Raw genomic sequence first — 12970 nt, 5'->3', positions numbered from 1 at the left:
ATCTTGTTTTAAGGATTTTTAGACATTTTTACAGGAAAACAGTACAAAAATTATTATCAAGAATATGATTTTTGCCCTAATATCAAAGTTCTTACTAGAAAAAAAGAAATTATGATCCAACGTGAATTTTCTTGATAAAAAAATATGATCGTGCCTGGTAACATGTACCTGTAAAACGGCTAGAAATAGCATTTTATCTTAGCATAAAGCTGACGATTTACACAAGGTTTATTTCTATTTCTTCTGCTCCAAACATACTTCAAACTTACTTCTCCGTCTGCTCGTATGAATATAACACATCATAAGAGTTTAAGTGTTTAAACATAAGTGTTTCACCGCTGTTCAAATGCACTTTGGATCGCATCATTTATATGTATAAATGTTTTCCATCTGAAAGGACTAAATATTAAATGAAACAAATGACAATAAAATGCAAAGTAATCTCTTCATTAATCAAAATACGTTTTGAATGTAACTCTATTCTAATTACCAATTATTTAAATTATAACTGTAGTGGAATACAGTTACTTATATTTTGTATTTTAAATGTCAGTATATTAAGTCATCATGCGGATACCAATGGGACTCAAATCGCCCCGTTCGAGTCAATAATGTCATAGCCACACGAGGGCGCTAGTAGAACCGTTACCAGCTGACAGGCTTTTGGCTCTTTTACACTGACAGTCTCGTGTGTGCTCTCTGGGAAATAATCATAAATAGCGTTCAGTTTGGAAAGGTGGGGAGGTATGGAGGGTCAATGCCTGGAGCCATTTATAGACAAAAAGACCAGAGGGAGGGAGTGAGAGAGAGAGAGAGAGAGAGAGAGAGAGAGAGAGAGAGCGCTGACAAAACTTGTCATATCCTCTGTAGTTTGTACACAATTGTTGGCACAACGTGGAGTGCACGAACAGAAAACGCTAAGTTATAGCACTGGAAAGAAGTCTAACAGAGGAAAACCAGACTCATCCGATAGCTATAAATATCAGTGTATGAGAAACTGGTAAGTGTGCCCTCTCTCAATGCGCATGGGCGTGTTTCAGCGCTCTTGGCAACTTTTTAAAAGAGCTGAAAAATATTTGATAAATAATTTTCGCATGCCATTGATTCAGATTTATAAATATAGGACTTTATCAGTTAATTTCGTAAGGAGAGTGTACACCAGTTGGATGATGAAATGTCTTATTTTGCATTGGAGACGATGTCCTTAATCGAAATAATTCAGTAATAATATGTTTACGTTTAGGAACGTTCTTGTTGAGAGTGCGCTCATTTTTGTGCCTGCAATAATGAAACTTGCTTTCATATATACTATATTGTACAGCTTGATATAGGCAATTAAATGAGCGCGAGTTTTCCTTTAGTAAACGCGGCACTTCCAGTGAGCTGCAGAGCACGAGGTAGCAGCTGCAGTCAGTGTGAAGGAAACAGCTGTTTAGTGGTGTGTGTTTGTGTTTTACTTAGGAAAGTGGTCTTTGACCTTTGGAAAACCAGTTCATCTTGTCATGAGTGGAAGGCCTTATTAGTGGATGCAGTATCTCAGCATTTATACCAGGGATTAAAAACAAAATTTTTCATTTCGTTTCGTTCTGACCAGAAACTGTATTTTTTTCCCCTTTACGGTTCCAGCATTCCGCTACCTCTTTTCCAATTGATAACTTGTCTGAACATTCAGACACAATCCTTTATGCTGTGGGAGACGTTAGGTACATTTAATTATGAGGCTCTGTAAAACCTTAACTAATGTGACATTAAAATGTATTATCAATGACGTTATGTCTCATTCTAGGAGTAGAATTCAGACTAGATCAATAAAAGAAGCTGTTTTATACTCGATGATGATTTAATGTACACTGCCTGGCCAAAAAAAAAAAAAAAAAAAAAAAAAAAAAGGTTGCCATTTGGATTTAAATAAGCAGATACTTAAGAGCCTATGATTGGATCATTATTGCAGTGATTAATATGTTTCAGCTGGCAACAGTTCTTTTAACCCTAACTGATGCAGTGTGTAGCTTCTCATTAAAAAAAAAAAAATGTTTTCATGAGTTAATCATTTATTTACGAATGCACTGACATGTGGTTATAACAACATGCATAAAAGGGTGACTTAGTTTCATACAATACCTAACAAATAGTAAGCCATTTTACTTTGCATGTTATAAATGCACCAGGTATAATAACACATTCAACAATAGTAACCTGTTAAAATGAACCTTTTTTGATTGATTCAAAGAAAAAAACACAACAGAGAAAAACACAACACATACACACCGAATCAACATTTAACTTTTATGTTAACCCAACGAACCCCCAACGAACACCCCCGTGGTCACATAAAATAATACACACGCAAACAAACAAACAAAAAATAAATAAAATAACAAATAAATATAATATTAATAAATATAAATAATTAATCTAAACTTCTCTCTCCTCATCCCTTCCCCGAGAGTCCCCCAAAACCACCAAATACCTACCCCACTTTCTGAGAAATAAGTCCCCAAACCCCAGCCTTCTACCTGCCACCTCCTCAAAAGCTGCCACCCTCCCCATCTCTGCACACCACTCCGGAAATGATGGCCCTCCATCTGACTTCCAACCCCTTAAAATAATTTGTCTGCCAATCATAATACTAGTCAGAACCCAATTTTTTATATATTTGTCCCCCAAATTTATGACCGCCCCATCGCCCAAAATACAAAGTCTGGGGCAAAGTAAAATTTGAGTGCCCAAAACGTCACACAAATTACTCTGAACCTTCAACCAAAATTCTTGGATCTTAACACACCTCCAAAAAACATAGGTTGTGTCTCCAACTTCTGATTGGCATTGCCAGCAGGTGGGTGTGTCTTTAAGACCAAGCCTATATAATCTAAAGGTTGTCCTATAAAATCTATGTAAAATCTTAAATTGCATAAGGCAAACCCTTGCATCTCTAGATGCAGACTTGAAATTTTTTAGAATCCTAGTCCACACTCCTTCCTCCAATACCAAGTTCAAATCTTTCTCCCATAATCTCTTGATAGAATTGAATGCTTCGTCCCCCAAACTCTGAATTAGCAGGGAGTAATACACTGATGCCTCATGACCTTTTCCAAAAGCAGTAATCACCTCTCCCAAAGTATCTGCCGCTTTAGGGGTGTGTGTGCTACTCCCAAAAAACAATACAGAGCAGGTGGTGCAGCTGAGATCTGGGAATCCCAAAATGATGAACCAAATTCTCAAAAGATCTCAAAACTCCACTCTCATACAGGTCACCGAATGTAGTAACCCACCTCACAATCCACTCTGACCAACAGAAAGGGGACTTATTAATACGTAATTTAGGGTTCAGCCATATGCTCGAAGCAACATTTAAATGAATGTCTGAATTAAACACTCTGGACACTTTTGTCCAAACCACGTGCAAATGCGAGGTAACTTAACTTCTCCAGTTATTTTGACAGAAATGCTTTGCAATGGCAAAATAGGGGCAAGGACTTCCTGTTCAATACGAAACCAGGGAGGGGCTCTCTCAGGTGGAAGTGACCAATGAGCCAAATGTCTGAGACCGAATGCATAATACTAAAACAAAATCTTGGGTAGGCCTAGCCCACCTTTGTCAATCGGCCTATGTAACTTATTGAAATGTAATCTGGGACGTTTACCATTCCAAATAAAGGACTGCACTATGCTATCAAATTGCTTGAAATAAGAGAGGGGGACATCTACAGGGAGAGATTGCAGCAGGTAGTTGAATTTTGGAATACAATTCATTTTAATAACATTAACTTTCCCAATCATAGATAAATGTAATGAAGCTCACCTGTCCACATAGATCGAAAATGTTTTTATTAAAGGGTCGAAATTAACTCTAACTAAATCACACAAATTAGCTGGGAATAAAATGCCCAAATACTTAATGCCCTGTTTAGGCCACTGGAAGTTGCCCGGCTGAAAATCTGTTACTGGGCAGTATGCTGTCAGAGCTTTGAATTTAGACCAATTGACTCTGTAACCTGAGAATTTAGAGAAGGAACTAATAATCCTGTGGAGACAAGGCATAGATCTAATGGGGTCAGAGGCGAATAATAAAATATAATCTGCATAAAGTAAAAGCTTAGGTGCCACACCTCCCGCCATCACCCCTGGAAAATCATCCTCCTTTCTTATCACGGCTGCTAATGGTTCCAGGGCGAGACAGAACAATAATGGGGAAAGAGGGCAACCCTGCTGGATGGCCCTATCCAGAGTAAAATAATCTGAAATTAATCCATTTGTTTGTACCGCCGCTACCATGTGTCTATAAAGTAACTTAATCCATTCATTAAAAGTATTCCCGAATGCATACATTTCCAAAATCTTAAAAAGATAATCCCATTCTACCATATCAAACGCCTTTTCAGCGTCAAGCGAGTTGGCAGCGACTGGAGTCTGATCATTCGCCACTGACCACATGATATTGATGAAATGCCTAATGTTATCAGAATTGCTGCGGCCCTGAGTAAACCCCACCTGATCTGTATGTATAAGAGATGTCATAACTTTACTTAATCTTTTAGCCAGAATTTTTGACAAAATTTTAACGTCTAGCTGTATCAGGGAAATTGGATGGTAACGCTTACACTCACTTGGATCTTCGTCCTTTTTAAGAATCAGACTGATCCGGGCTTGTGTCATGGTTGGCGGAATTTTTCCATTCTTTAATGATTCCGTATAAACTTCTAACAAAAATGGAGCCAGTTCTGTAGCATAAGTTCTAAAAAAATTCAGCGGCAAAGCCATCTGGCCCTGGAGCCTTGCCTGTAGGCAGGGCCTTAATTACCTCGTCAAGCTCCTCCAAGTTTATCTCAGAATCAAGAAAAATGTTTTGCTCAGTTGTCAGTCTAGGGAAATCTAATGGTTCCACAAAGTTTCTAATATCTTCATCAGTAGATGAAGATGTGGAACTATAAAGATCAAAATAGAATTCTTTAAAAGCATTATTAATATCAATGGCTGAGGGAATGGTAGAAAAAGACTCTCTCTCTGCTTTATATATCTAGCCAAAAGCTTCCCTGCTTTGTCCCCTGACTCAAAATATGACTGTCTTGCCCTAAATAACCAAAACTCCACCTTCCGCGACAAAATAGTATTATATCTGTATTTTAATCGGGTCAATTCTCTGAGGCCATCAGATGACATTTGGCACTTCAGTTCTGTCTCGGTACTTTTAATATTCTCTTCCAACTCCACAAGTTCTCGTGCTTTGAATTTTTTGATGAATGAGGCATACTGTATGATCCGACCCCTAAGAACTGCCTTAAGTGCCTCCCAAGCCATGCCTACAGAGGATACTGAGGACCAGTTGGTCTCCAAATAACCATTGATTTCAGCCTTTAACATTTGTTGGAAATCAGGATTTTGCAAAAGGGATACATTAAAACACCAACTATATGATTTATTTTTCTCCATATGTGGCAACACCTCTAAACTCACCAGGGCGTGATCTGAGACTAAGATGTTTCCTATTGAGCAGTCAACAGATGAAACGAGGGACTTAGATATACATACAAAAAAAAAATAAAATAAAAAAAACTATTCTAGAATAAATTTTATGGACTGATGAAAAAAATGTATAGTCCCTACCAGATGAGTTCCAAAGTCTCCAAATATCTGTAAGACCAAGATTTTTACACATCCTGTGGAGCGTCAGTGTTGCTCTAGTGGGCTTACACACTTTTGCTTCACTATGATCAAGGACTGAGTCCATCAATAGATTAAAGTCTCCTCTCAAAATTATATCGTGAGGGGTGCCAGCGGCTTGCAACATCCCTTCAAGATCTATAAAAAAGCCCTGATCATCAGCGTTAGGTGCGTAAATATTAGCCAAATTCAACCTTTGCCCCTGAATTTCAGCTAAAACAATAATGACTCTTCCTAATTTATCTTTAATTTGTTTGAGACATTTGAATTGGAAATGCTTATTTACCAATGTAATGACTCCCCTGCTCTTACATGAGCCAGCACTAAAGAAAACATGTCCACCCCATATCTTCCCAAATTTTACAGCTTCCTGCGGGAAAAATGTGTTTCTTGAAGAAACACTATATCATATTTCTTACGTTTAGGAAAACTAATAACCTTCCTTCTTTTTATGGGGTGCCCCAGCCCATTCACATTCCACGTGGAGAGAGATAATCCACTCATATTAACATTTGACATTTTGACATATTACAAAAAATATATTGTATGTCAGAAATAAAATTATAAAACCACATTCCAACATTAGTGCCACAGTCAGACCCCGAACTTCCCCCAGAACCAAACAAACAGAAAAAGTAAAAACGTGCGCATTAACCCCTCGCATGACAGCGCCAACTGGCGTCCATCCTTCTAAACTCAAACAGTCCATGTACGCCTACGAGAGTCCCCGCAACAACTTTGCCATCGGATTGCTCAAGTCCGGTGCTTCTGTACAAATTTTGTGAGACAGAATTACAAAACAGAAAGTAATCTATAAAACAAACTCCAGCCAATAGGCAGAATAAACACAAAGTATGTGTAGATACATTCACAAAACTATCTAGAAGGTGTGTTCCTCCACAAAACAAATTCCAGCCGCTAGCGGAATCAGCACATAAAAAATAAATAAATAAAGCTGTTCAGTTTCCTTGGACAATCAAATGAATGTTCAGTGCTCTGGCTGTTTCATAAGTGCAGCAGTTGCTGTAATCCTTCCAATGTCCTGCAAAAAATACTCCACAAAACAAACTCCAGCCAATAGGAGGCATAAGCACAAAGAAAGAGCAGATTCATCTACAACTGTCCCGAAGGAGTGTTATTCCACAAAACAAACTCCAGCTGCTAGGCGGAACCAGCACAAAAAGAAACAAAAAAGGCACCCAGCTTCCTCGGACGATCAAGTGTATGTTCAGTGAGACAAGCTCACTTGGAGGCACATGAGAAACACACCATGACTTCCTCAGTCCATTGATTTTATGAAAGACATAGCTTGTTGTGGGCATGTAAATATTTTGCAGCCATCCTTAGTATCTGTTCTCAATTTGGCCAGGAACTTCAGTGTAAAAGCGACCCTTCGTTGATGCAAAAGTTTCTTGAAGGAGTGTTATTCCACAAAACATACTCTAGCCGCTAGGCGGAACCAACACAAAAAGAAACAAAAATGGCACCCAGCTTCCTCAGACCGTAGAGTGTATGCTCAGCGAGTTAAGTTCACCTGGGGGCACATGGGAAACACACCATGACTTCCTCAGTCCATTGATTTTATGAAAGACATAGCTTGTTGTGGGCATGTAAATATTTTGCAGCCATCCTTAGTATCTGTTCTCAATTTGGCCAGGAACTTCAGTGTAAAAGCGACCCTTCGTTGATGCAAAAGTTTCTTGAAGGAGTGTTATTCCACAAAACATACTCTAGCCGCTAGGCGGAACCAACACAAAAAGAAACAAAAATGGCACCCAGCTTCCTCAGACCGTAGAGTGTATGCTCAGCGAGTTAAGTTCACTTGGAGGCACATGAGAAACACACCATGACTTCCTCAGTCCATTGATTTTATGAAAGACATAGCTTGTTGTGGGCATGTAAATATTTTGTGGCCATCCTTAGTATCTATTCTCAGTTTGGCCGGAAACATCAGTGCAAAAGCGATCTTCCGTTGATGTAAGAGTTTCTTGCATTCCTTGAATCGGTCACATTTCTCTCTTGTTGAATTCACAAAGTACAAGAAAATGCTGTGATTCTTCCAAGAAAGCTTTCCTTTGCTCCTCGCCTCGTGCAACACGAGATCTTTATCGGATGATCTCAGAAATTTGGCCAGAATTGATCGGGACCTGTCTCCCTCAGCCAATCTGCTAGCCGGGACTTTGTGAGCTTGCTCGATTTCCAGCTTGTGGCCTGTCATGTCGAGCAGACTTGGGAAGAGCTCATCTAGGAATTTCACCATATCTCTGCCTTCTTTGTGCTCAGGAATTCCAACAATTCGGACGTTGTTTCGCCGATTACGATTCTCCAAATTCTCCAGTTTTTCCAAAACGCGTTCCAAATCTACTTTGGTCGCTAGTGAATTAGCAGCTAATTCCCTCTCCGATGACTTCAGATAATCGATCCGTCTCTCAACGTCCCCGATTCTTGTAACCAACTCAGAGAATTTCGTTTCCATCGCAGTAATCGATCGATGTATTACAGCAAGATCCTCTAAGTCAGCAACAACTTTCGTCAGCATCACAGACATGTAGGTAAGTTAGCATTGAATTTCTCCCGCCGCACTGTCCAAACCCAGTCCCTGGTCTGTGGGCCTATCTGAGGTATCAGCTTGAGCACATAAGTGTCTTTTAATATCTCCAGAGCCCGAGGATTTTTTAATTCTTTGCCATGTTGACTTCAAAGAACAGATACGTACGTAGCTGGGTGTATCGAATCTCACCGGTTTATGACATAAAAATAATTAAAAACTAGCAAAATGCGCAGAGCTCGCCATTTACATGTCCGCTCCTCACATGGCGTCACATGACCTCCTCTAGCTTCTCATTTCTTTAACAACCATGTCGGAAGATGTATCCCATGGTCGTGGAAAAGATGTTACTGTGTTTCAGAAGGGGCAAATTATTGGCCTGCATCAAGCAAAGAAAACAGCTAAGGACATTGCTGAAATCACTGGAATTGGGTTAAGAACTGTCAAACGCATTATTAAAACCTGGAAGCATAGTGGTGAACCATCAGCTTTGCGGAAGAAATGTGGTCGGAAACAAATCTTGAATGATCGTAATCGGAGATCACTAAAATGCTTGGTGAAGTCACGTTGTAAAAAATCACCAGTAGAACTCACAGCTATATTTAATAGTGAAAGTGAGAACATTTCCACACGCACAATGCGACGAGAACATACAGGATTGGGACTAAACAGCTGTGTGGCCACAAAATAGCCACTTGTTAGTGAGGCTAATCGGAAAAAACGACTTCAATTTGCTAGGGAGCATAAAGGTTGGACTATGGAGCAATGGAAAAAGGTCATGTGGTCTGATGAGTCCAGATTTACGCTATTCTAAAGCGATGGGTGCGTCAGGTTAAGAAAGGAAGCGCATGAAGTGATGCACCCATCTTGCATAGTGCCCACTGTACAAGCCTCTGGAGGCAGTGTTGCTTCAATTGGTCAGGTCTAAGCTCAGCAACATTATGCGGCAATAAAATGAAGTCAGCTGAGTACATGAATGTACTGAATGACCAGGTTATCCCATCAATGGATTTTTTCTTCCCTGACAGCACGGGCATATTCCAGGACGACAATGCCAAGATTCATGGGGCTCAAATTGTGAAAGAGTGGTTCAGGGAGTGTGAGGAATCATTTTCACACATGAATTGGCCACCACAGAGTCCTGACCTTAACCCAATTGAAAGTCTTTGGGATGTGCAGAGCTCCAGACTGCGACTAAAATGGTCGCATATGCGACCAAAATTAATTGATTGCGATAATCATTTAAAATCTAGGTCAGTTTGTGTGCGTTCATATGCAGTTTCGTCAGATGTTATCTTGTGAGTTATTGAATACATCTTTAGAGGGTGCACCAGTGTGTCTCACGCCGCTTTTCACCCGTTCTGTTGTGATGAGCTCACTGCACGCAACAACAAACCCAGTGCGAGTGAGTCATGAACAAATGACTCTTTTGAACCGGGTCTTTTTCACGAATCACCCGAAAAGAACAGGGTTTCAACTCAGGAGCTCAGCTGCATGTTCTTCCCAAACAATTCAACATAAGTTTAATCAGTCCACAAAACATTTACCGTGTGGAGTGTCAAGGTGGTCTTTGGCAAATTTAGGCGCACAGCAATGTTTTTGTTGGAAAGCAGTAGCTTTCTTCGTGGTGTCCTGCCATGGACACCATGCTTTTTTATTTTTTCCATATAGTAGACTCATTAACAGAGATGTTAACCAGTTCCCATGATTCCTTCAAGTCTTTAGCTGTCACTCTAGGGTTCTTTTTTACCTCATTGAGCATTCTGCGGTGTGTCCTTTAAGTCATCTTGGCTGGACGGCCAATTCTAGGGAAAGTAACCACAATAATAAATCATCTCCATTTATAGACAGTTTGTCTAACTGTGGACAGATGAATATCTAAACTCTTCGAGATAACTTTGTAACCCTTTCCAGCTTCATGCAAAGGAACAATTCTTTGATCGTAGATCTTATTAGACCTCTTTTTTGCGATGCATAGTCCACGTCAGCAGATGCTTCTTGTGAATAGCAAAATCAAAATGTTTGAGTGCTTTTTATGAGGCAAAGTAGCACCTCCAATCTCGTTTCATAAATTGGATGCCAGGTTTGCCAACTCCTGACTCAAATTAGCTTTTGTTGAAGTCTAGCATAGAGGTTCACTTACTTTTTCCACAGCCCTGTGAACGTTTAATGGGATGTGTTCAGTAAAGACATAAAAGATAGTTTGTGTTGTTAGCTTAACCACATTGTTGTTTGTCTATACTTGTGACTTTGATTAAGATGAGATCACATTTTATGACCAATTAATGCAGAAAACCAGCTAATTCCAAAGGGTTCACATACTTTTTATTTCCACTTTATATATAGTTTTCTAAAAGGTCTTCAGCATGTCACAGAAGGCTACATCTACAACACGCATTAAGGCAAAGAAATGTGTGATTCAGTGAAATGCAGTTTTGACGAGGAGGAGGGCGTGGCCGGGCCGTGATGGTGCACAGCCGGCGTGGAATCAGCTGATCAGCGGGAGAGCGAGATAAAGGGGAGCCGGAGGCACAAGTTCGAGAGAGAGATAGAGACGCACGCGGCCGTGTTGCATGTGTGTCTGTGTTTTGTTAGTTTAAAGTTAAGTTTGACATTAAAACATTATGTTTACTGTACTGTTCAGCCGGTTTCCTCCTCCTCCTTGCCCGACCTTGAACTGTTACATGCAGTTTCCTTCAGAATCAGAGCACATGCTTATCATGTTCTACTAAAAAGAGTGAAGCCTAATTTTTTGGGCAACAGGAAGTGGTGTAATTCTGAAAATTTACAGTAATAAGCCATTTAGACTGGTTTCATGGGAAAAAAATTATTGCAACAAAATTAACCGGTTCTTAACTGGCTACCAACATTTAAAAATAAAGTTTCACTCTGGAACAATTGAAAGGGACTTCGTTCTTGTTTTCAGGTTAGGTTTTGCAAAAAAAATAAAAAAAAAAATTTGTTTTCATTTTATTTTTTTCAGTTCTTGAAACATTTTCAGTCCCTGTTTACAACAACAACTGTTACATAATTCATTATGACGAAGTACAAATGTTTCACATTAGTTAATTAATAAGGAAACTGGTTGTTGGGTTGTGTATATGATAACCACATTTTGATTAAAAAAATAAAGTAAAACATATAACATAGGGGAAGCTAAAAAATAAAATTGTTGTAATATTGTATTTAGTGATTCACTGTAATGGAGAGCAGGCCACTGTAACAGTAACCCAGACTCAAAGATGGTGGTGAACCCAAAAGCAGGTATTTATTTGAACAAACACAAACACAGACAGCAAATGGCAGGTGAGTGGTGAATGAGCAGATTGGTTCAGGAACAGACAACAGTACTTGGAGGTTATTGTATTTGCAGGTAGCCCTCCCAGTCTACGAGGTACTCGAGGTGACCCCTGAGGCGTCGGGAGTCCAGGATATCATGAACCGCGTAAACGGGTCTGTCATCCAGGATTAGCGGCTGGGGGGGTCGTCAGCTGGATCAGGTTCTGAGGGGTGAGGAGAGAGAGACGGATAGTGAGGTTTCAGGAAGGAGACGTGGAAAGTAGGGTGAATGCGGTATTCGGGGGGAAGTTGGAGTTGGTAGGTGACTGGATTAATTTGTTTAGTGATAGTGAAGGGACCAATGTAACAGGGACTTAGCTTTTTGCATGGTAGGTGCAGCCAGATATCCTTAGTGGAGAGCCAAACCTTCTGCCCGGTTTGGTAACTGGGAGTTGATGATCTCTGGGCATCGGCAAGGATCTTCTGACAGCGCACAGCCCTCTAAAGGTGATGGCGGACTAAGTCCCAGACCCTCTCGCTCTCTCTAAACCAATGGTTGACTGCTGGAACATCAGATGGCTCTCCGGACCAGGGGAAAAGAGGAGGTTGGTAGCCGAGTACGCACTGGAAGGGTGTTAGGTTGGTGGAGGGTTGACGTAAGGAATTCTGTGCATACTCGGCCCAGGACAGAAAATGACTCCAACGGTTCTGGCGGCGATGACAGAAGGTTCGAAATAAACGGCTGATCTCCTGAATTTTCCTCTCAGTCTGCCCGTTGCTCTGAGGATGATATCCGGAAGAGAGGCTGATGGTCACTCCCATGATGGAAAAGAAAGCTCTCCAGACCCTAGAAATGAACTGGGGACCTCTGTCTGAGACAATATCTTCGGGAATCCCATAGTTTCGGAACTCATGGTTGAAGAGGGCTTCAGCAGTTTCAAGGGCGATGGGAAGACCCTTGAGGGGTATCAACTTGCAGGCTTTGGAGAAGCGGTCAACGACCACCAAAACACAGGTGAATCCCTCAGAGGATTGCAGGTCCATGATAAAGTCGACCCCAAGGTGTGACCAGGGTCGGCGTGGGATGGGTAGCGGAAGGAGCTTACCAGTCGGTAGATGTCAAGGAGTTCGGGAAATGGCACATTCCGGGCATCCCTGGACGAACCTTCTGACATCTTTGTCCATGCGCGGCCACCAGAACCAGTCCTGGATAAGCAAGAGGGTCCTATTGGTCCCAGGGTGGCCAGTGCCCAAGGAGGAGTGGACGGAGTCAATGAGTGATAAACGTTGAGAGGAGGGTACAAAGGTTCTTTTGGTGGGACAGCCTGGTGGAGCAGGTTCAGTGGTGGTGGCATCAGAGATTCTATCATCCAGGGACCATTGGATAGGGCTTACAATTATGTGAGGAGGAAGGATGGTGTCCGACTTCTCAGGGCTTTCCTCTGGAATGTAAAGTCGGGAAAGGGCATCCGCCTTGATGTT

At 40.9% G+C, this 12970-nt stretch overlaps 1 protein-coding gene across 1 annotated transcript in view; it reads left to right on the top strand.

Annotated features, from left to right (window-relative positions):
• Positions 1-867: 867 nt before the first annotated feature.
• slc43a1b (solute carrier family 43 member 1b) overlaps positions 868-12970 on the top strand; it is a 35817-nt gene continuing 23714 nt past the window's right edge. The window contains exon 1 of the mRNA XM_051703247.1: positions 868-1000. Coding sequence (XP_051559207.1) covers positions 990-1000 — 11 coding nt within the window. The 5' untranslated portion in view covers positions 868-989. The remainder of the gene's footprint in view (positions 1001-12970) is intronic.

This window comes from Myxocyprinus asiaticus, chromosome 7 (assembly GCF_019703515.2).
Source record: "Myxocyprinus asiaticus isolate MX2 ecotype Aquarium Trade chromosome 7, UBuf_Myxa_2, whole genome shotgun sequence".
Classification (NCBI taxonomy): domain Eukaryota; kingdom Metazoa; phylum Chordata; class Actinopteri; order Cypriniformes; family Catostomidae; genus Myxocyprinus; species Myxocyprinus asiaticus.
This window is presented reverse-complemented; position numbering and strand designations above follow the sequence as displayed.